Source organism: Lutra lutra, chromosome 10, assembly GCF_902655055.1.
Source record: "Lutra lutra chromosome 10, mLutLut1.2, whole genome shotgun sequence".
Classification (NCBI taxonomy): Eukaryota; Metazoa; Chordata; class Mammalia; order Carnivora; family Mustelidae; genus Lutra; species Lutra lutra.
This window is the reverse complement of record NC_062287.1, coordinates 56,877,234-56,900,887: the sequence shown is the minus strand read 5'-3', so window position 1 is coordinate 56,900,887 and position 23,654 is coordinate 56,877,234. Positions and strand designations below refer to the sequence as shown.

At 55.7% G+C, this 23,654-nt stretch overlaps 1 protein-coding gene across 3 annotated transcripts; it reads left to right on the top strand.

Annotated features, from left to right (window-relative positions):
- Positions 1-5,184: 5,184 nt before the first annotated feature.
- On the top strand, positions 5,185-23,392 carry P2RY2 (purinergic receptor P2Y2). 3 transcript variants are annotated; one of them, XM_047691594.1, is made up of 4 exons: positions 5,185-5,500; positions 14,627-14,792; positions 18,455-18,523; positions 18,820-23,392. In XM_047691594.1, exon 4 carries the CDS (start codon positions 18,824-18,826, stop codon positions 19,955-19,957), a length of 1,134 nt encoding a protein of 377 aa, XP_047547550.1. In that variant the 5' UTR covers positions 5,185-5,500; positions 14,627-14,792; positions 18,455-18,523; positions 18,820-18,823; the 3' UTR covers positions 19,958-23,392. The 3 variants fall into 3 exon arrangements, with proteins under 3 accessions (XP_047547550.1, XP_047547549.1, XP_047547551.1); XM_047691593.1 differs by having other exon boundaries at positions 14,627-14,803; XM_047691595.1 differs by lacking the exon at positions 14,627-14,792.
- Positions 23,393-23,654: the final 262 nt, after the last annotated feature.

Here is a 23,654-nt window from a genome sequence, read left to right as displayed (position 1 = left end):
TGCATTTAAAAAATATAGGACCTGCACTGATTGGTATTTGCCATCATCTATCAGCCCCTTGACAATCTCTCCTCCCTCAGTCTTGGGCACTTGATTCCTCTGATTCTGAACTATGGACCCCTTGCTATCTGAACTCAGGAACCAAATAGATTGATACCGCTAAAATCTTTGAGAGAGGGCTGGTATCCCTGGTTCCCTGAGCTCTCGTTCCTTGCCCACTACTGCCATCCGCTAGCAATGTCCACGGGCCCTTCAAGGCCCAGCTCAAAGGCTCCCTCTTCCAGGCTTTGTGGGATTAAACTATGGCTCAAGCCAGAGAGGGATAAGCAAGGGAATGGGTAAATCCAACATTCTTGGCAGATTGAAGGTTAAGTTCCTCTGTGGGGGGTGAGGAAAGCTGCCTAGTTGAGGGGGTATTTGAGCTGGTTCATGAGGAAGAAAGGGATCAGCCAGCAAAGGTTAGGGAAAAAAACACTCCAGGAAGAAGGAAAAGCATGAACAAACGCAGAGAGGTGTGTGTGTGTGTGTGTGTGTGTGTGTGTGTGTGAGAAAGCAGTGTGAAAGCACCAAGTGCTTTGAAGAAATCTGGGACTTGCCACATGACTGGGCTGTGGAGGCCTAATGGGGAGTAGGGACTGGGGAGTGTGAAAAGGTCATTGGGACAGGTCACAAAGGGCCTTGAATGATACAGCGAGGAGGTTATGCCTGGACCTCCTGTGGGTGATGGAAATTAGCCAGTAGTTTCTGAGCAAGACTGTGAAGTTGGGACTGTCAGGTGTCTAGCTGCCTGAGCCCCACCCTCATTGAGGTGGGGGAAAATGGGGCAGTGGGTAGATGAGAGGGGACTCTAGGCTCGCCTAGAGGGGAGCCAGGGAGAGGTAGGGTGTGCAGTTCTAGCCCTGGAGGCAGGGGCTGGGGAGAAGGGCTCAGCCCTATTTGTTTCTCTTCCTCCATCCATTTCCTGGCTCCTGTGTGCCACCCCCACCCCCATCACAACCAGGGAGGGTCTAGGAGACAGCTCCTGGCACCTCCCTCAGTCACTGTGGGGCTTTTCTACCCACCCCTTTGGCCCAGCCCACACAGGGGCCTCTGTGGTCAGGCCTTTGTGTCTGCACAGTGGCCCTCTTTGTCCTGGGTGGCCCCCACCACCACCTCCCTCCTGCCCTTCTCTTTCCCCCTCTCTCTCTCCTGTGTCACAGAAAGCACCAGTTTTGCAGAAAGATCGAGAGGGCTCTAATCTTAGCTTCTGCCATTGAACCTCTATATGACCTTGAGCAAGTGTCTTCTTCCTCTGAGCCTTACTTTTGATTCCCTGAAAAGACGCTGTGTGAGGAATCAAACTCCTGGCAAGAACTGATCTGCTCCCCAATGCCGAGACCTAAGCCACAAATGATGGCCATGGGGACCCTGCCCAATGTCCATGCTCTTCTCTGAACCTCCTACTTATACCTCCAACCTCACCCTGTCTACTGCCTGGGCAGGTGGCTGTCATCCTCCCACTTGACAAACAAAGACACCAAGGCCTGAGGACAGGGCTGACTTCAGAAGTTTGTGACCTGGATGGTTACACAGGGCCCTGTGCTTTGAAGGACCCCGCACTGATTTACCGCTTTGCTGTCCCATCTTGAAATTCTTACCTAGTTTTTGTACAAGGGCATCTTCTTTTTTCCTGGGTCCCACAAATTATGTAGCTGGTCCTACTTGCGGGGAGACTATGGGGAGGCTTGCCCAGGTCTGGACGAGGCTTCCTGCCTCCTGGGCTGCCTCCCCTGGGTGCCTGCATCCTGGCATGCCAAGAGCCAGAGCTTCTAGTTTGCATTTGGCGTCAGGGATCTGAGCCCTGCCTGGGAAACCTGAGGAGCAAGGTTCCCAGCCCGCTGGCGAGGGAAGGGGGGAGGGAGGCAGGGATGGTCGGGCTGATGCAGCGGTTCAGCCCCAGCCCTATGTAACCAGAGCCACCGTGTGGGTACTAACCCCACAGCTCAACCATCACTCCAGCAATTCAGCAGGACCTTCCTTCCCTGGTAGTTACAGGGTCGGGGGACCCACCTCGGACTCACTGTGACTTTGGACATTCACTTCCCCTTTCTGATTCTCAGTTTCCCTGTTTGTAAAATAGCCATGATAACACCTACCTCACAGGGCTCTGGGGAAGATTTTTTTTTTAAGATTTTATTTATTTATTTGACAGACAGAGATCACAAGTAGGCAGAGAGGCACGCAGAGAGAGAGAGAGAGAGGAGGAAGCAGACTCCCCGCAGAGCAGAGAGCCTGACGCGGGGCTCGATCCCAGAACCCTGGGATCACAACCCGAGCCAAAGGCAGAGGCGTGAACCCACTGAGCCACCCAGGTGCCCCTCTGGGGAAGATTAAAGGAGAATCTTGAATATGAGGACCAGCACAAAGGTGATCACTACATCAAGTGCCTACTCCCTCATATAACAAATATTCACGAAGAGTGGCCAGTGACAGAGACAGTGCTAGGTGTTGGGCATTTAACCATGAACAGGAAGACCCCGGCTCTGCCTTCAAAGAGATGCCCACTGGTGGGGGGACATGACGGAGTGGTAACCGGTGTGACAAAGGGAGGTACCAGGAGGGCCTTGCTGGCAGGGTGCAGAGGCGGGCTTTCTCCAGAAGGTGGTGGAGCCACAGACGGCTGGGAGGGGCGACAGATGCCCCGCCTGGGCCTGGGAAAGAGGGCTTGGAAGACGTATCCCCGCTGTGCAAGGCCGGGGGCCTTCATTCCCAGCACCCATTCTCAGAGCAGAAAGTTTTCTCGGGGGAGACGAGAGAACTAGACGAAAGATGAGAAGGCATCAGAACGCCAAGAGCCTCCTCAGGGTCGGAGAGACAGGAAGACTCCTATTGCACGGGGAGAAATGCTCTCGGGCTCACCCTTCCCCATCCTGACCTGCTGCTGCTAATGGAACCCCGCAACCGTCTCCCTCCCTAGGCTCCATTAACCATCCTCTTGGGGACCATTACATGCCTGGGTCTTCACCACCAGTCTGCCTGGGCTGCTTGGTTCTAGGGAGGCTCCGTGGAGGCCCCTCCGACCATCCAGAGAGGGCCTTGTGTGGGGCTTGTTGTGGGACTCATTGAGCCTCAATTTCCTGGCTCGGTCAAAGGGTCTAAAATCTTTCAGCCACAGAAACTTCCATATTTTCTCGACAAATGATTGCCAGGAAATGTAAATAAGTACGAAGATAAAAATAAAGGCACTTAGGTGGCAGTGGATGGGGCGGGGGGGGGGGGTGTTCCTAAGCCAAACCAAGCAGAGGGAGGACTCAGCTGAGGGATCTGGAACCTGCTGGACTTGATCTCTCAAGCCCAGTGATGAGAATGGGAGGGGAACATGTTAAGAGACCCAGATTTCCAGCCCCTCCTTAGAGGGGATACTAACCCCTCAAATAGGGGCAGCTCAGGAGGATGGGCAAAACCCTAAAAAAACAAAAACAAAACAAAAAAAAACCCTTCAGGCCAGTGAGAAAGTGACTATTACCATTTTGCAGAAGAAGAAAGTGAAGCTCAGAGTCATAGGAGAGGTGAGGCAAGACTCCAAGGGTGTAGGGTTCAAGGACATGTCCCTTTCTTCTGTTTCTCAGGCGTTTCTAAGTCACTTGTGGGAGCTCTGCCTCTGAGTGTCTCAGGAATGCAATTTCTTTGTCAAGTGAGGGAGTTGGACTAGAGCAGGAGCAGGACTCTGGGCTGCCCACTCTGGAGACTGAGGCAAAGCTCTGGGTCCTCTTCTTGGTATCAAAGGAATTTTTTCTCTTGAGCTTAGTAGTAGTAGAGGTCTGAAGGCTTGGGAGAGAGAGGAGGAGCGTGTTGACTGGAGCCTCCAGTGACCAGGGAACTAACCCACATTGGGACCCCAAGGCCTGGACTCCGTAAGTGGGAGGCATAGGATTCCCAGCCCCTAGAAGCTGCATGGACCAACTTGGACAATAGGTAGAGGAAGCTAGACAAGAGGCCTTTGTGTCTTCCAGGCGGAGGTCCCCGGGGGACTGAAGAGGCGGCTCCGCTACACAGGGCTGTGTGTCTGCTCTGCTCCCGCTCCTGGCAAGACTGCAGCCAGTATCCTTCTTGGACCCATTCAGGGCCCCTCCTGGGGCCAGCAGCCAGGCCTCAATCAGATGATGTGGAGCCCAGAAGGACCCAAGGAGGCCCTGGGCAAGCTTCTTGGCCACAGAAAGAGGCCTCCTCCATTCTGCACTTTTCAGACACCCACTATCCAAAGCCCCAAATGGATGAACGTTGTGATTGCCTCTATGTCACAAGAAAAGAGGCCTGGGGAGGGACTGGAACTAGGGGTCAAGATCTCCCTGAGTTCAGTGCTAAACCAATACTCCTGACATCTAGACCAGAATGAGAGAAGGGGGCATTCACTCATTCATTCATCTATTCAATGTTAGACAAGTATTAAGCCACTCCTGGGAATGCTGGCTCCAGCTGTAAGCCTTCCTCCTCCTGGCACTCACAGTCTAGAAAAGGCACAGACATAGGGTCCCTGACCAAAGAAGGCCATCAGAGTGGGGTTGAAAGCAGAGAAGGGAGTGCTGTGTGGAGTCTAAGAAGGCAGCTCAAAGGAAGCAGCTCAAGAGGAGAGATGAAAAAGCCAGATGTTCAGGAAATTTCTAGTGTCTATCAGGCTCAGTAAAGGGAGCATAGGTGAGACTGTCCCAGTAGCCCCTTTCTCTCTGGAACTGGAGAGACCCAAGACCCCGAACGTATGTCCTCTCTAGGCAATGAGGACACCCTCCCCCGCCTCCGAGTCACAAGCAAGGGAGGCGGGTTCTCAGCGTGGTGCTGGGAGCAGGTACCTGGCTGGAGAGGGCGCGGGTTCGCTGAAAGGTCTCCCGGTGGACAGCGGGACAGGAGCCACACAGGTGCCCGACAAACTTCGCAAATTTCATGTCTCTGAACACCTGCCCACATCTTGCGTGAGGAAGGCGGGGGGCCTCCGTCCCGCCGGGCTCTAGGTCGGTCGCCACAGACCCCTGCCCGCTGCACGCCTATCAGCCCGGCGTCCCCGCGAGCGTTGGCGCCTTGGTGTGGGTCCCGGCGGGAGGGGCGGTGCCAGGGTCCGTCCAGAGTCTGCCCCGCCCCGGCCTGAGCGGGCCTGGGCAGGGAGCTGGGCGGGGCCCGCGGGGCTCGAGGCACGTGGGGCCCGGTGGCTGCGGCGGGACCCGAGCGCGGGCACGGGAGCTGCGTCCGGAGCGCTGCGGGCTGCCGAGCGCCCCCGCGGAGCTGCCGGCCGGGCCTCCTGGAGGGATCGGAGGCAGGGAGAGGCCGGCAGGCGCGCCCGGGACGCGGCGGCTGCGCCCCTGGGCGCTGCGCATGGCGGTCCGAGGGGCGCTGGGCTCCGCACGGTGCGAGGGCTCCGGTGGGGCCGCAGTCGGACTCTGTCTCCACCCGCGCGTGCACCTCCCGGAGTATGATCCGAATCCCCGGCGAGAGTGTATCGGCGTCTTTGGGAACGTCTGAGTATCAGCGGGTGAGTGCGTGCGCCCCGGCGGGTCGAGTAGCTGAACCTGTGGGACTTGTTTGTGTGTGTGTTCTGGTGTGAGCGCCCCGAGGCGCGGGCGACACCCGCGAGCCCCTGGAGGCCCGTTGCGCCCCCTCAACCCCGGGGCCACTGTGGGACCCCATCCCGCTGGGGCCTTGTAAAACTGGGGGTGGGGGTGGGCATGGGGGCTGGGACAGTGGCCTGGAAGGACAGTTAAGCCGCTCTCAGGGGACTTCTAATCCGGAAGGGTCAGATTGAAGAAAGGCAGTGCCCTAGCTTCTCTCCCCAATTGTCGGTGGCAGGTTGCCGCCCGCCCCCCTTTCCCCAGGAGCCAGACCCAAGGGCCAGGCCCAGCTGTGGATTAAAACTGCCAGTTAGGGGTCCGTGGGGGTGGGGGCTACTGTTCCTTTATGCATGGCGTCCTCGGCTACCCAGGGCCTGCAGCCTGAGGTGCCTGGTTTGTTTGGGGCTCTAGGCTGGAATAATGGGGAGCTTTTGAGGGCTAGGGTGAGGCCCTGGTGAAGTCTGTTATCAGTGTGTGGGAAGCAGACAGGGCCCACAAAAGCTCTCTGGAGATTCAGACCTATATTCCAGTCCTGCTTGGCCGCCCTGTGACCTTTTCTGAGCCTCAGTGGCCTCATCTGTGAAAGGGGATTAATAATACTATGGAACTTGAGGGCCATTGAGTTGCTGGTGTGTGGGTCATGTTGAGGTAGCGGTGTCATCCTGGGTAGGCTCACTGCTTGGGGATCTAAGTGGGGTCAGTCCCTGGAGTGAACTTCCTGAAACCCTTATCTCCACTATTCTCTTTCCTGGGCTAACAAGACCCAGCCTGAACCCCTTAAGCTGGGACTCAAGGCCTCCAAGAACTGCTCCTTGCCAACCTCTCCAGCCTCTTCTCCTGCCTGACCCATCATGCTCTAGTGATTGCGTGTAGCACTGCCTGAAATGCCCTCCTAACCTCATCTTCCTAGGTTGGAGAATTACCCAGCCTTGGGACCCAGCTCAGATGTCCCCTCACTGGGAAAGCTTTCTTTCCTTGATCCCACAGTTGGGTTGGAGCCTTTTCTGACTATTGCCAGTCCCGGTGCTGACAGCCCTGGTTCCACCTTGGGCTGTTACAGTCTCTGGCTCCTCCTTTCCTCCCCAGAGGTCTGGGGCCCCCTGGAAGGCATTTCTTTTCTGCCAGCGCCCTGCACAGTGCTGGGCTGAACTGCCAGAGCAGTCTCCGCCCCTGTCCCCTGTCCCCTGCCACCCCCCTGCCACCCCTGCCACCCCCCCACCCCCCATCTCCCCCCCCCTGCCTGCAGCTTTCCCAGTGAAGGCATGCCTGCAGTGGAGCTCCGGGTCATCACAAAGAAGAGGGACCTAGAATCCATTCATGGAGGTAGGTGGCGTGGGTTGTCAGAACAGTGTGTTCTGGGACACTACAGGACCCAGAGTGTGCAAGCTGAAAACTTCAATTTCATCTTGAAGGCCATAGGGAGCCATAAAAAGTTTGTGGACAGGGAAGATTCATGGTCAAAGCAGGATTTCAGAGAGATCTTTCCAGCTGCAGGGTGAAGAAAGGATTGAGTAGTGCTATACAAGGAGGTCAGATGGAAACATCAGAACCACCCAGGCATTATTTATGCTCTGAGCCCTTGACCCCTCAGCCAAACACTTCCCTCAGGCCTTAGATGCTCCTGCTGAGGAATTTGGGGATACTTAGGACTCTCCCTCCCCCAGTGGGACCTGCAACTGATCCCATTCCAGCTCTTCCCCCAACTTGCTGGCTGACCTTGGGTAGTTCCTTCCCTGCCAGCCTTTTAAAGGGGGCCAGCACGGGTAAGGTCCTATCAAGAGCATGTGCTCAGGAAGACCAGGGGCCAGAATTGTAAGCTTCCTCTTCTTCCGGCCTTGGGCTGTCCTGGGGTCCGGCCAGAGAAGTTGGAAGATCACAGTGGGCGACCCTCATAAATGTTTGGCGGGCTTGGGCTGCAGAGTGAGGGTACGATTCCTCCCTCCCTCTGCTCTTCTTCTCGGGGATGCACAGGGCTCTGAGGCTCCTGGAGCCTCTAAGGACCATTTAAAAGAATACAAGAAATCACCAAGGTGTCACGGGTGAGTGCTTTGATTTGGCTTCTTTCCTGGCTGTGGCCCTTAGGCCATGGTGCCCCTCTAGGTGTCAGTTTTGCCATCTGTAAATCCTTGCCTCAAATGCAAGGTTGCTATGACCGTTCTTCAGACAGTGGTCAGGAAAGGGTGTTGTAAGCGGTGGAAGGCAGTGCACAGGGAGAAGTGTGATACTCAGAGACTTAAGTGCATTTTGAAGTTACTAGAACGTGGGTACAGTAACAAGGGATTGTGCTAGTTATCAGAATTTTTTTACATTTTTATTATTTTTTTTAAGATTTTATTTGTTTATTTGACAGAGAGAGATCACAAGTCGGCAGAGAGGCAGGCAGAGAGAGAGGAGGAAGCAGGCTCCCTGCTGAGCAGAGAGCCCAATGCCAGGCTCAATCCCAGGACCCTGAGACCATGACCCAAGCTGAAGGCAGAGGCTTTAACCCACTGAGCCACCCGGGCGCCCCATTACCAGAATTTCAACTACTGACTGCCTTCCTCCCCCTGTGCCCCCCTCTGCAGAAACAGCTTACTAGGAAATATTTATAAAAGTTCCTCGTTTTACCCTCTACCAACCCTATGAGGGAGGAATTATTACCCCCATTTTGCAGACGAGCAAAGAGAGATTCAGAGTTTCCTCCCCAAGATCACAGAGCCAAGGTGAAGCTAGGGCTTCTGGCTCCCTGACCTAACTTACTCTCCCCGTTCAAGACAAAAGGTTCTGGAGCTCCTGGAGCAGGAAGGCCTGCTCCTCTGGGTTTCAGTCTGAAGGAAGTTTGAATCTTGCCCTGAACACATGACTTGAGGTCTTGCTTGTAGCCTCATGGACCATGCCGGTCACAGGACTAGGGAAGCCCAGCTGATCTGGTGAGAAAAGGTGGAGGCTCTCCTGGTGAAATCCTCTCCCTGAACTGTCTTCTGTGGGCCCGGCTGCTGTACTCTTTTGTCCGCACCTACCTCTTGGCTGCCTTTGGGTCCTCAGTCCTGGCCTTTCCCAGCCATCAGGTCCTGGTGGGGCGAGGCTGGCTGTGGGGCCTTCCCTGACATCTGCTAACCCCCGAGATCAGCTGCAGGACGAGGCCAGCCTGATGTCTCTCTGTCCGCATCACGCAGCACAGGCTGGGCACAGAGCAGATGCCGAGGAGTGCTTGGGAGATGAAGGGCCATGTGGAAGTGAGAGTACGGAGGGGAGACGAGGACCTTGCTCCATGGAGAGCTACAGTGGGCGCTTGAGCAGAGGACTTCCTCTACTCCCCTGTTATGGCATCTCCTAGGCCTGAGTATTTCCAGTCCGGGGTGAGTAGCTAGAGTCCCTGATGGGAGGGTGGGCAGCCTGGGCCCTCCTGGGCTGCTGCTTCCTCCTTGGCCCTCTACCGTGTCACCCTGGCACTGTGTTGACAGTGACAGCGATACTGCTTGGGCCCTGGAGCATGGGAGAAGGACCTCTTTCAAGCTTCTTGGGGCCCACATGACCCTCTATACTCTCCCTCCCTTGGAGGAAGGCTCCTGGTGTTGCTCTGGTTTCCTGGTGAGTGCCCAGTTTCCCCAGCCCCAGCTGTGGGAGGAAGAGTCTTGCTCTGGCTGTGCTGTGGGCCACCAAGGATGCCCCCCATCTCTCAGAGAATCCAGGGCCAAGAAACCTGTGTCTCTCACTAGACTGTTACATGTGTAGGCCCCTCCTACTCCTCTCCTCTCAAGGTCACTCTGTGTCCTTCCCTACTTAAGCCCTGCCATGGCTCTCCATTGTTCTCAGGATCAAGGCCCAGCTCCTCAACCTGGTATTCAAGCCTTTTCATGTGAGTCCCCCGGGCCCACGCACATGCTGTGCCATCCACCCCACCATTCCGGCCTCACACGACCTCTTGTCCGCGCTAGCACACCCCTGAGTCTACACGCAGGCTCTTCCTTTGGCCTTCAGTGTCCTCTTCCTTTTGTTGTACACTTGTCAAACTCATCTTCTGTTGGGTCCCCGCTCAAATGACCCCTCCGCTGGGCAGCCCCCACAGGCTGGTTAGCTTCATGGCTCCTGGGCTTCCCTCGGTCATGGCTTAGTCACCCAAGTAGACTTAGTCCACATCTGTGTCTTTCTCCCCATCCAGACTGGAGCTCCTCACCAAGTCTGATCTGAGTCTGAGTCTGCAGGGTCTCTCTGTGGTTGGGCACATGGGGACACTGGCAAGTGTTTGCTGAGACTCTGTGGCTCCAGGGACAGTGATCTGTGATTACATTGCTCTGAGAGCCCAGCCTCCTGTGGAAAGCTATCAGAAGCACTGAGTAACAGACTTGAAGAAACACTTAGAGCCAGAGACTCTTGGAATTGGACCGTCAGAACCAATGAAAGAATTCTGAAAGCACCCAGAGTGAGACACTCCCAGAATCACAGGCTTACTTGTACCCTGCTCTGTACTTGTGTCCTTTTTTTCTATGTTGGCTTTTCCAGTTCTCCCTTTTCCTCCCAAGCTGGATTCTTCCTGCTTCTCTCCAGACCTGATGACCCTTACCAGAGCCTTCCCTGCCTACTTCGACTGTGACTTCTGCCCCTCTGAGTGGTTGGTTACCCAGGAGGGGCCCCTGCTGAGAAGGGTTCCTGTGTCTCTTTGCTAGATAGACACAGCCCCCACCCACATCAGGACAGAGCATGATTTGCTACCTGCATGGAACATCACTGGCTCCCTTGTCTTATTCATTCCCCCGGAGCCATCTGGTAGAGTGGGGATTCTCCCCACCTGATCAATGAAAAACTGGAGGCTCAGAGAGGGGAATTGACTTGACCAAGATTGCACAGCATGGGTGGTTCTAAACTGGAGCCTGAACCCATGGTTCTTTCCTCTTGACCCTGGCTGAAGGCATTTCAGTGTGAGAGGCCAGGGTGGAGTCCAGGGCTCGCTCTCCTTGACCCTGGCTGAAGGCATCTGAGTGTGAAAAGTCAGGGTGGGGTCCAGGGTGTGGTTCTGGACGGGCTTAGGTTCAGCTGTGTGTCTCTAGCACGCTGGGCTGGGCCAGGCCAAGCTGAGTCAGAGGAAGGACAGGTAGTTTGGAGCCCTGCTCAGGGCTGGGGCAGAGGGTGCTCAACCCACCCTGAATATAATTAGAATACCAGACCTTGAGGACGGCCCTTCTTCTTAAGGATTCTCAGTCTCCTGATCTGAAACATGGGAGGCCAGCCTGGTTGGTCTGACACCCACACTCAGATGTTCTCTCAGTGTGTGGTTCCCATGGCCAGAATTCTAGGGGCTTCCAAGAAGGAGAGAGCCCTCCAAAAGGGGCTGCCAAACCCCAGGGTCTCCTGGAGGAGGCTGCACAGGCTTCACACTGCAACAGCACCTGCAGATAACATCTGAGCTCACCCACCCAGCCATTGCCCCAGACCAGCCCCAGTGCTTGTGTTGCAGGGAGCACACCAAGCAAAGCTGGGAGCTTATTGGTCCTCCACCATGTGGCGGACACTTGGGAAGGGGTGCAGAATAACTTCCAAGATCCTTCATGTCCTCCTGGCCAGCCTTGCCTTCTCGGAGTCCCTCAAGCCACAGGGATGACTGTCAGTTCCGGAGACACGCTGTGTGATCTCTTGCTCTGATTTTTGCTCATTCTGCTCCTCTTCTCTTTCCACTCACCTGACTGCTCTCCATCTTCTGAAATGCGGGTCAGATGTCCTCTCTTCTAGAAAGCCTTCTGTGACCACCCCTCCCCCACTTCCCATTAGAGGCCCTCTTGGCAACTTCAGCCCTAGTGCCTCTGCTTCCTTCAGCCCTGATCACCCTGGGTTGTCAGTTAGTGTTTCTGGGTCTCCTGCCACCCTCCCTCCACTTTCCACCTTGACAGTGAGCTCCTTGAGATCACAGAAGGGTCTGACCCACCTTGGATTCCCCAAGTGTCCTGCATGGGGACAGGCATAGATATGGCAATCTTTGTAAAGGGTGAGTGAATTAAGGAGTAATTATGGGGTCTACTTCCTGCCAGGGTGGGGGGTCCCCTGAACTGCCCTCCCTTCTGAGGATGGCCTTCAGGTGGGAAACTTGATCTATAGCCAGTATGGCTGTGACCTTGCTACTCTGCCCTGATTTCTCTGGGTTTCCTGCCCGTCTTGTCTTCCTGGGATGTTCCCATCCTCCCTGCCTTCCCCACCTGCTGAAGTTGTATCTTTTTAAATTATTTCATAAAATGAATCTAAATCATCTCCTTTAACTATCTCAATAACCTTATGCCATGGGTGCTCTTCTTAGATTGTAAGATTGGGACTCTGGTCGTGGAGCTGACACTTGTCCAGGTACCCGAGCTGGGGCAGAACTGGGATTTCCCGCCTGCCCATTTTCCACCCCTGCCCCTCAGTGGTAGTCTGGGTCCAGGTCCTCTGTTTGCCCGCATAGCACCTCACGCCCAGCAGGGGCAGGGTGCAGGGGTTTCCAGAATGGTGATGTCACACTTCCCTGCCAGGCTGGACAGGGCCAGCCAGGTAGGCGGGTGAGTGGGCGGTCCATTCATTCTGCAGCTGCCCTAGTGGAGAAGTGGGAATGTTGTTCAACCACTTTGGAAATTCTGTAGCCAGTCTGGAAACTGCCTCAGCCCCTCCTTATGGCTTTGAGTTAAGTAGCCTGGGGCTATAAGGAGAAGCCCATGTGGGATAGAGGTGGAGGCAGGTAGAAGGGGGCAGTTAGTCTGCCCCTCACTCATTGGTGACTTTGGATGAGATCGTGGGCTACCCTTTCTGGCCTTGGTTTGTTGTTAGTGGTGGTGTTTGGAATTGCGAAATGGGTATGGTAACCATCAGAGGTGTTTCACTCTGAGGAAATACCAGGAAGAGTAGTAGATTCTAGTACCTGGAGTTCTAGAACACTAGGGTGTTCCCTCTGGCAGAGAACTGACCTGAGAGGCAGTCATGGGGCTCAAAGAGGGCTGGTCGGGGAGCTTCCTGGAGCAGAGGATCTGGGTTGTAGAGGGTAGGAGGTAGTGATCAGGGGCACAGTTCCTAAAGTCAGATCAAGGCTGCAATTGGCTAGCTTTGTTAGCCTCTCTGAGCTTCTCTGGATTAAATGAGAGGCGGTCTACCTAATATGAATTGGTTACAGAGAAAGCACTCCACTCTTGTTATGACATAAATGTTAGAAGATAGGACCGTGGGACTGCTGTGCTTTTGATGGGAAGATGAGGCTGAAGGCAGAGAGACAGAGTTGTCCAGCGGGGTGACCCGGGTCTGCTCAGCCAGAGAACCTTGAATGCCAGTCTCAGGAACTTGGTCATTAGCCTGAGGGCAATAGGGAGCCATGGAAGGGTTTTGAGTTCAACAGTATAGGGTCAGATTTGTGTTTTTGGAAGAGCCAGTGACTGCGGTGTAAAAGAGGGACTGTAGGGGGCAGGGTGGGGGCGAGGACGAGAGCAAGCGTGTGGGCTGATGCAGTGGCCTGGAGAAGAAACACAAGCCTGAGGCCGTGGGCTAGACAAGAGGGGTCTGTCTGAGCCGTTGCACTGGTTGAACTGACAGGGCCTGGTGAGTGGGGGTGACACGCGGGTGGGAAAGAGCTACAGTGTGGAGGATATATTAGAGTTTTACAGCGTGGAAGGACGGGTGGGAGAGATCCTTCTCTGAAATGGGAGGAAAGGCTTCGAGAAAGTGCTCTGCTCCATCTTGTCTGTTAAGTGAAGGCATCTCCTGAGGAGATGAGTAGGGTGGGGGGAGTGGGGGGAAAGATGAAGCTCTTTCCTTGGTCACCGGACTCCTCAGCGGGTTGGCAGATCACTAGGACGTTTCTCCGCACCACCCCTCCTGCCCTGTTCCTGCACCGGCTGTCTCCTCCTCTCTTCTTCCCACGGTGGCGCCACCCGCCCCCCTTGCACTTTGCTTCCAGCCTGGAGACCTGGCTTTAGCTGTCTCAGACCAGCACACCCTGCCCCCCATTGTAGGGAAATGGAGCAGATGGAAGAATGAAGGAGATGTCCTTCTCTCCGCTGATGAGCCTGAGGTTCTGGCGGATGCTGGGACTTGCACATCCAGAGGGGTCCCTCCCCCAGGGAACCAGCCACCCCATCAATGAAACCTTGTGCCTGTTGTGTGCGAGGGCCTTGCAGACAAGACAAGAGATAAGAACGAGGGCCAGAATCTGGGAGGCCTGTGCTCCAGTCTTGGCTCTGTCCCTGGAGTATGGTGAGGTCTGGTGTCAGGGCCTCAGTTTCCTCCTCTGTCAAATGGGAGTTTGGTGCAGGTGATTTCTTTTTTTTTTTTTTTTTTAAGATTTTATTTGTTTATTTGACAGAGAGATCACAAGTAGGCAGAGAGACAGGAAGAGAGAGGGAGAGGGGGAAGCAGGCACGGGGCTCGATCCCACGACCCTGAGATCATGAGCTGAGCTGAAGGCAGAGGCTTAACCCACTGAGCCCCCAGGCGACCCTGGTGCAGGTGATTTCTAAAGGCTCTTCCAGGCCCTGTCTAGGACACCATGTGGGCACGCATGCATATGTGTGCTCGTGCTGTGTAGACATCTGAATGTGACTGTGTAAGTCTCTGGGTATCTGGCTATGTCCATGTGTGTTCATGTGTGTTTATAACACCTATGGAGGAATGATTACAGGTGGGGCAGGGAGGAGGAGGATTCCAGAAGAGGCCTAGCTTGAACAAATCTGTGTTGGCATGAGTACTGTCGAGTGTATACCAGGCAACTGTAGGGACTGAAACACAGACCAGGATGGGGGGGGGGCAGTGCATTGGAGATGGTGCTCAGCCCTGCAGGTTGTGAAAGGAAGACTTTCCCCAGCAGAGCCATACTCCTGTGAAAGGGGCTGCGGGGTGGGGCGGGGGGGGGCGAGGCTGGGAGCAACCATCTCTGCACCACGTGAGCCAAGGGTAGATGGCTAGGGGTGTGGGTGGGCAGCGGGCACTCCTACTGGGACAAGTACACCAGAGCCTGTCTCTTCTGGACTGAGGTTAGAGCATCAGAAGTGGGCCTGGGAGGGCTCTGCCCAGGTGACTTCCTGCAACCAGCAACCCAAGAACACCTGCTGTCTCCACTTCCACAGAGCCCACAGCATGGCCTGCCCTGAGAAATGCTAGAAGCTGGGTGCAGTCCCAGGCCTTGGGACCTGTTTTTCCTGTTTCCCGAAGAATCCCCTGCGTCCTGGTCCAGGCTTGCGCATTCATGAGTGAGGAACCTGAGCAGGCACTGAGCATCCCGATGGAGAGCAGGTGCTGGTCAGGTATGGGCGTGCTGGGAGGCCCGTGCAGCTTCACTCGTGCGTGTGTATATGCTGAGCAGGGTTCAGTTGAGGGGGATCCCTACCCTGCTCCCTCATCCCAGGCTGTGATGAGTTCAGGTTTCAGAGCCAGAGAGCCCTGGTATGAAGCCCATTTTCTCCCATTCCTAGCAGTGTGACCTTGAACGAGTAGCTCAACCTCTGTGGCAGTATCTGCTGAGGAGTAAGTGGGGGGGGGGGGTGAAATGACGATGCTGCATGGAAGCTGTTCAGCCCAGGCTCGGCCCCTATAAAATGAGGGGTTGCGGGTAAGGGGGCACCAGGACCGGGAACTCCTGATCCAGGCTGACCCCATGACCTGAACCAGGGATGAGCAAGATGAAAGAATGTGTTTGGCTCAGACAGCTGACGCACTTCCAGGATGCCTGGGTCCAATTCCCCTCCCCCTGGCATTTCCCTGGCCTGGCCGGAGAATGGCAGGCCTCTTGAAATTGAGAGGCAGTCCAGGTGCCTGCCTAGGGCAGGAGGAGGAATAGGCCTCGGGTGGACCAGTCCCCAGGAGTGTTCCCCAGGAGGCCAGCTAGGGTAGGCAACTGAGAAATCTGTGTCAGGGCCACTCTGGGAGGCCCTCAGAGGGATAAGGGAAAGAAGAGCCACTGTCATAAAGCTAAGCCTCGGGGTGCCTGGGTGGCTCAGTGGGTTAAAGCCTCTGCCTTCAGCTCAGGTCATGATCCTAGGGTCCTGGGATTGAGCCCCACATCAGGCTCTCTGCTCAGCGGGGGGCCTGCTTCCTCCTCTCTCTCTGCCTGCCTCTCTGCCTACTTGTGATTTCTGTCTGTCAAATAAATAAATAAAATCTTAAAAAAAAAAAAATAAAGCTCAGCATCCCCTGGACCCCTGTATCCTTTTGTGCTTGCTTCATTCATTCATTCTCTCGTTCTCTCATTCGTGTCATACCTGCTCTGGATCAGGCCTCTTCCTGGGTGATTGGGACAGAGAAAAGAATCAGATGGACGCAGCCCTCTAGGAGCACCTGGAATGTGTTGGGGGGTAGAGGGTGGAAGGACAGATTGCCAACAGGGTGTGAGGAACGTCGGGGTGGTGGAGGGGCAGAGCTTCAGAGACGAGGTGACATTTGAGAAGAGCCTGGAGGGGTAAGCAGGATGGGGTACAGTGCAAGTGGGTTCTGGGAGGGCTTTCCAGGCAGAAAGAACAGCGTAAGCAAAGGTAGGGAAGCCTGGCAGGGCACTGACAAGGCAGGACCAGCCAGAACCGGGCACAGAGGGGCTGGCAAGTGGTGTTGGACAAAGTTAGGTGGGAGCTGGGGGTGAGACCCTGAGGGCATTGAGGGTAAGGAGAGGCAGAGCGGAGGGCCAAGGGAGAGGGCTGGGGATTTGGTTATCTTCATAAGCAGGAGCTGGGGGGCCAGCCAGTGGAGGGACAGGGCAGGCAGGTTCATTCTGGATGAAGGCCATGGCAATGGAGTCCCCAGCTGGCCTGAGTGGGTGGAGGCCAGGATATCTTAAAACAGGTGGAAAGGGCAGTTTCCTTGGTTCATGAGAGACTTGGGGAAGTCCCCACCCATCTCACTAGCATCAGAAATTCCACCTTTAGTGATTAGCCAGAAAACTTTTGTGTAGAGATACTGTAGCTTGGGGTGGGTGGGGTAGAGGGCCCTGACCCAGAGGAGAGACTGACCAAACCTCAGCATGGTCATATCTGACAAGGAGTGCCTCTCTCCCCATACCTGCTCCTCCTCCCCACCCCTGAGCCAGGCATCCCACCAGCCTCCCTCTCCCGCCCCTACCCTCCCCAAACTCCCTCTGGGATAGTTTCTCCCCTCTCAGCGTCCCCAGGCCTGCCCCCAGCCTGGGCTTAACATCACTCCCCTCGCCGACCACACCCCCCTGTTGCACAGCCTTCAGTGAAGACCTGTCTCTCCTCTGCTGGTGACCTGAGAGAGCTTCCTGAAGATTGAGGAGAAGGCCACTGTACCAGAGCGAGGAGCAGGGTTCTCTCCTGAGAATAGGCAGGAGCCACAGAGGGTTTCAAGCAAAGGAATGACTTTGTCTTTACAAAGACTCCTCTGGATTGGGGGGAACTGAGGCTAGAGAGGCAGGGAGGGTGAAGGCAGCATGGGCAGTGTGGAGCAGGGGTGGGATACAGGAAATGCTTTGATGCCAGGTCCTGAGTCCTGGCTCTGGGCCAGAGGGGTCCCAGCAGGCCAGCCCTAGCCAGGGCTGGGGGGGGTGCTGCCCCCACTCAGTTTGGCACCACATAACCTCCCCGTCTCCTTCACCCTGGGTCATCCCTGCCTCCTCAAGAAGGAACCTGCGTCTCTGGGAGGTACACACTCCCTTCTTCCTGTTTGCACATTTGCTGACAACAGGAGACACATAAGATTCTGGGATGGGGGGTATGGGGCATGGGCAGAGAAGGGAAACTGAGGGACCTATGTGTCTTTCAGCCCCCTAATCTCAACCTCAGGGGGCCTGAACTATTGTTTCTAGGCTGGGCAGGAAGCTCATGGCCTAAGAGAGTGGGTGTTACCGGCCCTACAGAATCCTCAAGTCCCAGCCTCTCAGGACCTCAGGTTCCAAAAAGAAGGGAATTATACAGCCCCAGATTCCTAAGATAGGGAGAACTCACATGTCCTCTCCCCTCTCTGTCCTCCCAGACACACCCACACACAGGACACAAGCCTTTCCGCAGACTCTGCTAGAAGAGCCTCTTACCCCCAAACAGGGAGTTCACTGCCTCCTTCCTATGACCCCTTCCATTGTGGGGTGGACCTGGATAGGAAATGCAGGCATCCCTAGCTATGTGACCTTGGCCAATTTATTTTAATGATCTGTATTTTTTTTTAAGATTTTATTTATTATTTTAACAGAGAGAGATCACAAGTAGACAGAGAGGCAGGCAGAGAGAGAGAGAGGGAAGCAGGCTCCCTGCTGAGCAGAGAGCCCGATGCGGGACTCCATCCCAGGACCCTGAGATCATGACCTGAGCCGAAGGCAGCGGCTTAACCCACTGAGCCACCCAGGCGCCCCTGATCTGTATTTTAGACTCTTTTATTTTATAGTAAGAAACTGTCTGTGGATTCTTTTTTTTAAGATTTTATGTATTAGAGTTCATAAGCAGGGGGGAGGGTTAGAGGGAGAAGCAGACTCCCTGATGAGCAGGGAGCTGCTTGATGTGGAGCTTGATCCCAGGACCCTGGGATCATGACCTGAGTCGAAGGCAGAGGCTTAACTGACTAAGCCACCCAGGCGCCCCCCCTAAAGGAAAGAACTTTCTAATGCTTCCAGGAAAGTAGGGACTGCCCACTGGCCAGAAACGCCTCAGCAGGCAGTGGGCGCTGGGTGTGGGCCGAGCCAGCCATCCTTAGAGACCCCTTTCTGTGAATCTGAGATGACACTGCAGTGGGACTCCCCAGCTTCTCAGATTCTAGAGCTCAGGGTCCTCGATTTAGAACTCTGTGCTCCTGAGGTTCTAGAGTGGGGTGGCCAAACTTTTTTTTTTTTTTTAAGGCCAGGTGGTAGTTATTTTAGGCTTTCAGAAATATACAATCTTTGTCACAACCATTCAACTCTTCATAAATAGATGGGTATGACTGTGTTCCAGTCAAGTTGTTTTGTTTTGTTTTGTTTTCAGAAACAGACTGGTAAGCTGCCTCTGGCCCTCTGGATGTAGTTTGCCTATCCCTGTCCTGAAGTTTTAGAGGTATGTGGCCCTGATACTCATGGAGCTCACGCATTCTCGAAGTGCTCACGCATTCTCGAAGTTCTAGGGTTCCACGGTTCTGGGCCCTCTGGGTCGGGGAGAGAGTCAGGTCAGATGGCTACAAAGGCCTGGAACCTGGTTGGGCAGATGTGAACCAAAGGGCTCTGTGGGTGCGCGGGGTCCTTCATGACCCCCATCCAGTGGGTGTGTCAGGCTCCCCCCCCCCAGCCCCAGTCGTGACACTGACGGCTTTTCTCCCCCCACCCCCCAACCCCTGCCATCCCCCTCCCTCTCAGGGCGATGGCCACAGCCCTGGGACGCTGGAACGGCACGGCCAATAACTCCTGGGAAGGGGACAAGCTGGGCTACAAGTGCCGTTTCAATGAGGACTTCAAGTACGTGCTGCTGCCCGTGTCCTATGGCGTGGTGTGCGTGCTGGGGCTGTGTCTGAACGCCGCGGCGCTCTACATCTTCCTGTGCCGCCTCAAGACCTGGAACGCGTCCACCACGTACATGTTCCACCTGGCCGTGTGCGATGCGCTCTACGCCGCCTCCCTGCCGCTGCTGGTCTACTACTACGCGCGCGGCGACCACTGGCCCTTCAGCACGGTGCTCTGCAAGCTCGTGCGCTTCCTCTTCTACACCAACCTGTACTGCAGCATCCTCTTCCTCACGTGCATCAGCCTGCACCGCTGCCTGGGGGTCCTGCGGCCGCTGCGCTCGCTGCGCTGGGGCCACGCGCGCTACGCCCGCCGGGTGGCGGCCGCCGTGTGGGTGCTAGTGCTGGCCTGCCAGTCCCCCGTGCTCTACTTCGTCACCACCAGCGCGCGCGGTGGCCGCATCACCTGCCACGACACGTCCGCGCCAGAGCTCTTCGGCCAGTTCGTGGCCTACAGCTCCGTGATGCTGGGGCTGCTCTTCGCCGTGCCCTTCGCCACCATCCTGGTGTGCTACGTGCTCATGGCTCGGCGGCTGCTGAAGCCGGCCTACGGGACGTCGGGAGGCCTGCCGCGGGCCAAGCGCAAGTCGGTGCGCACCATCGCGGTGGTGCTGGCCGTCTTCGCGCTCTGCTTCCTGCCCTTCCACGTCACGCGCACTCTCTACTACTCCTTCCGCTCGCTGGACCTCAGCTGCCACACCCTCAATGCGGTCAACATGGCCTACAAGATCACGCGGCCGCTTGCCAGTGCCAACAGCTGCCTGGACCCTGTGCTCTACTTCCTGGCCGGGCAGAGGCTCGTGCGCTTTGCCCGAGATGCCAAGCCGCCCACCGACCCCACTCCAGTGGCCCCGGCTCGCCGCAGAGTGGGCCTGCGCAGGTCGGACAGGACTGACATCAAGAGGACCAGAGAGGTATCGACCAGCAGTGAGGACTCTAGGCGGACAGAGTCGACACCAGCTGGTGGTGAGAACACTAAGGACATCCGGCTGTAGGACCTGAGCCCCTCAGGCCTGTGCAAGTTCATATGGGGGCTGGGGCTATAGGGACTAGGACTTCTGCAGATGGGATATTCTCCCTAGATAGGGCCCCATTAGTGACTCATGCCTGATGGTCAAGGGAACCATGACCTCAGTGCTCTGTCATTTGGCAGGGGCTCAGCATGCTGTCTGTGGCCCAGAGATCTCAACAGTCCCTAGGACGCCTGTCACAATTTGTGTGTGTGAGTTGGGGAATAAGGCTTCAAGAGAGGCAAGGGTAAGGCCCCTGGCCTGGCTCGCACACGATAGCCAGCCACGCCTGCCAGGTCAGGTCAAGGCTTGATCAAAGCCTGATCAAGTCAAATGGAGAACCGGGCCCAGAAGGGAAAGCGACTTACCAAGGTCACAGTCTGGGCCTGAGCCCCTGGGAGGGGCGGGGTTACAGGCTGACCAAAGGACCCTGGTAAGGCGCCAGCACTGAGCCGGAGCTTCCTGCAGAGGGGTCTAGGGCAGGTCTGGATGGTTCTTTCCTCTGAGGAGGAGCCCCATCCTGAGTGATGAACGAAACATCAGGGAACTGATGTCAGAAACACAGCTGGAGGCTCCCCTGGGCTGGGAGCCAGTTTGAGGCTGTAACTTGTACTGATGTGGTTGTTACCTACTGTGCTGTGCCCTGTTGTGTGGTTTGAGGACGACGGTACAGCCTAAGAAGCTCTCACCAGCCACATTGGGGTCCTTTCTCCAGCCTGTACTCCTCTGCCACCTGTCCTCCCATTAGCTGCCTCAGCAGGCAGGAGTCAGGTGGGGTCCTGTCCTTGGGATCCCCCCACTTTAGGGCTCAATGGCTATGACCAGTCATGTGCTGGTAAATGCTAAACCATCTAACTGGTTCTCCAGGGGGTGAGGGGAACCCCTTATTTGTAGCCTTGCCAACAGCAGTGGTGCAGATACTCCTGCCTTGGCCAGTTTCAGACTACTAATGTGACATCAACCTCCTTTCACAGTTCCTGAGAATGTAACACTTGGCTCTTGCAAGCAGAGCCAAGAGGCTCCAGCACGCCACCAATAACGCTGCGTGGTTGGGGCTGTGGACCACTGGGTCAGAGAGGCTGCCTGGAGTGGGGGACACTCCTGGGCTGTAGCTTCTGAGAAAAGCAGTTCATCAGAGAAGAACATCCAGGTGCAGGGTGCATCTTGGGCAAAGACATGGGGACAGGAAACCAGGGTATGCAGGAACTGGAAGCAGGCCAGGCAGCCGGTGCCCAGGCTCACGGCAGGAATGAGGCTGGGGTTGGATCACGAGGATAGCAAGACAGGGCTCCCTCCTTGCCTTTCCCCGAGGTTTCCTTCACACAGGCGCTAAGTTTGGGAGAGATTCATTTCTCTTCCTGTCCATTCCTCTGTCTCTTGGGAAAATCCAGCTATGTGGCATAATAGTTCGTGCTTAGCCTGGGTCAGGGCTTAGGTTGAAGGAGATCTTTCTCACCTGTGACAGATTCTGGGTCCACCCGGCATGACTGTGGAGATTTGTAGAACTCAGATGAACAGGGCCCAGCTCAGCTTTAGGACGGGGGTAGGGCAAAGCTGATAGGCCTCACTCTTAATCTCAAATGTAAAGACTCACTCCCTCCCTCGGGGACACCCCTTGCCCTATCAGCCCACTCTGCCTGAGAGAAGATTCTTTTCTCACCCAAATTCTGCCTCCCTCTTATGACTTCTTCACCCTTCCCACTCTACTTTGTCAGAACAGAGCACCCTTTCCTCAAGAGTTTGAGTCTAGTTCCACAGCTCCCTGATGCAGCAGGGACCCATCAAAAGCCAGGATCCAGAAAAAATTATTCTGGATTGCAATGGTGGTGATGTGCTCAAAGTAGTGTGAAATGCTCACCTACCACATTCTAGGTCCTATACTTCTGTTAATGTGACCGGAGTCCCTGTGAGCTTTTTTGTGACTATTTTTTGCAGACTGTCCTTGAGCCTTTCCTGCAGGCCCAAGCCTGTCTCTTTCCTACTAGCTGCTGCTCAGGCTGAACCCCATCCTAGTTATAGGAACCCCATACCCAGGTAAGATTACACCTAAGAGTGTAAATGCTGGGCTCTGATTCCCTCAGTCCTGCTTAGACCCAGAGGCAGGAGGTTGTACACTATGATTCTGGGGGCTCCTGAGTGTGCATCTGTGGTTGGGGGTAGGGCTGTGGTCACCACAGGCCCAAGTACCCTTAGTCCCCATTCCTTTCATGTTCTGCCTATCTACTCCTCAAGTGGCTGTCCTGGAGACCCTGAGAACCCAGGGCCCTACAGCACATGGAGCCAACACTATGACCTAGCCCCAGGAGGTCTTCCTTGAACCAGCACATTCTCAGCACAAAGGACCTGGGAAAGGAGGGCCTTACTCACCATCTAATCCAGTGTCAGACACTGGAGGGGTGGGGCGGGGGGCAGAGAGACTCTAAGGGAGCCAGGGTTAGGCTCAAGGTTCCACTCCTAGACACCAGTAAGACTCTCTGACCCCTCGATGTGGACGTCTGTCCTTGCTGCTCAGGGCCTAGACCATCCACCTAGTGGGTGAGGTTCTGACCCCTGCCTTGTGTTATTTTCAGCTGGAGTGAGAGCAGGATTTTCCACTCCCAGCCCCTGACCATTGTCCAGTAGTGACGTGGGAGGACCTGCCTGCTCTTAAAATATCTCCTCTTACTCACTGGGCCTCCCTGCTCCCTCCCAACCACCTCACCTCCTTGCCCTGACATCACTTCCTGGGGCTGTTGACTCTTGAAGGCCACTGTGAAAGGGCATAGTCACCTGATGGGGACCCTGGGGATTGTCCAGCCCAGCTGTAGACTTGAGACGGGTGGGGCCTGGCCCAAGGTCACTCAGTCGGTCAGCATGGAGCCTGGATATGTGCCAGCAGCTCAGGCTGCCGTTGCTGCTCTGCAGCCTTTAGTTCAGGTCCATGCCTTAGTGGGATTCCTGTCATCACCCCTGCTGCCTTAGCATCCTCCCCTCCCCCCACCACATGGAGCTGGTGGGTGGAGCTGTGGCACTGAGCTCTGAAGCCTGGGTCATAGAAGAGAAGGGGAGCACTGGGTGGGGAGGTAAAGGTCTGCTGTCCTCCCTGCAGCGGCTAGTCTCGGTGAGCTTGGTGCATCCAAGACAGGGGCCCTGGCACGTGAGGGGTCTCTGCCCCAGGCGGGGGTTGGGCAGCTATCCCAGGGCTCAGGAGTGAGGTCAGGCCCCCAGAGCTACCCCTCTGTCACCACTCTGTCACAGCAGACTTGAGCTCTTCTATTCCGAGTCAAGCTCATGAGGAAGGATACTCCTGTATTAACTCACGACCCAGGCACCTCTCGTCGCTCTAATTTATTCTTCCCCATGACTGTGTGAAATAGACATTATCCTCCCCATTTAGCGGAGGAGGAGACAGGCCGTGAGATGTGAGGACTTGCTCCAGGTTATACAGGCAGCCAGGGGTGAGTCAGGATGGAATCCGGGTCCATCAGATAGATTAGTTCCCTTTCGGGCATCCCAGGCTGCTTGCAGCCCCTGCTGGGCAGGAGGATGTGCACGCAGCCCTCCCTGGGATTCGAGCTGGAAGGGGCGTTGTAGTGGGGGTGGGGAGCCCTTACCACTGCTGCCTGAGTGGGGTCTCTGCGTCTTGCGGCTGTGGCGCCTCAGGCAAGTTACTGAATCTTGCTGGGCCTCCGTTTTCTCATTT

Coding starts and splice junctions, on each gene's coding strand:
- P2RY2 (XM_047691595.1), top strand. CDS start 18,824: ATGGCCACAGCCCTGGGACGCTGGAACGGCACGGCCAATAACTCCTGG.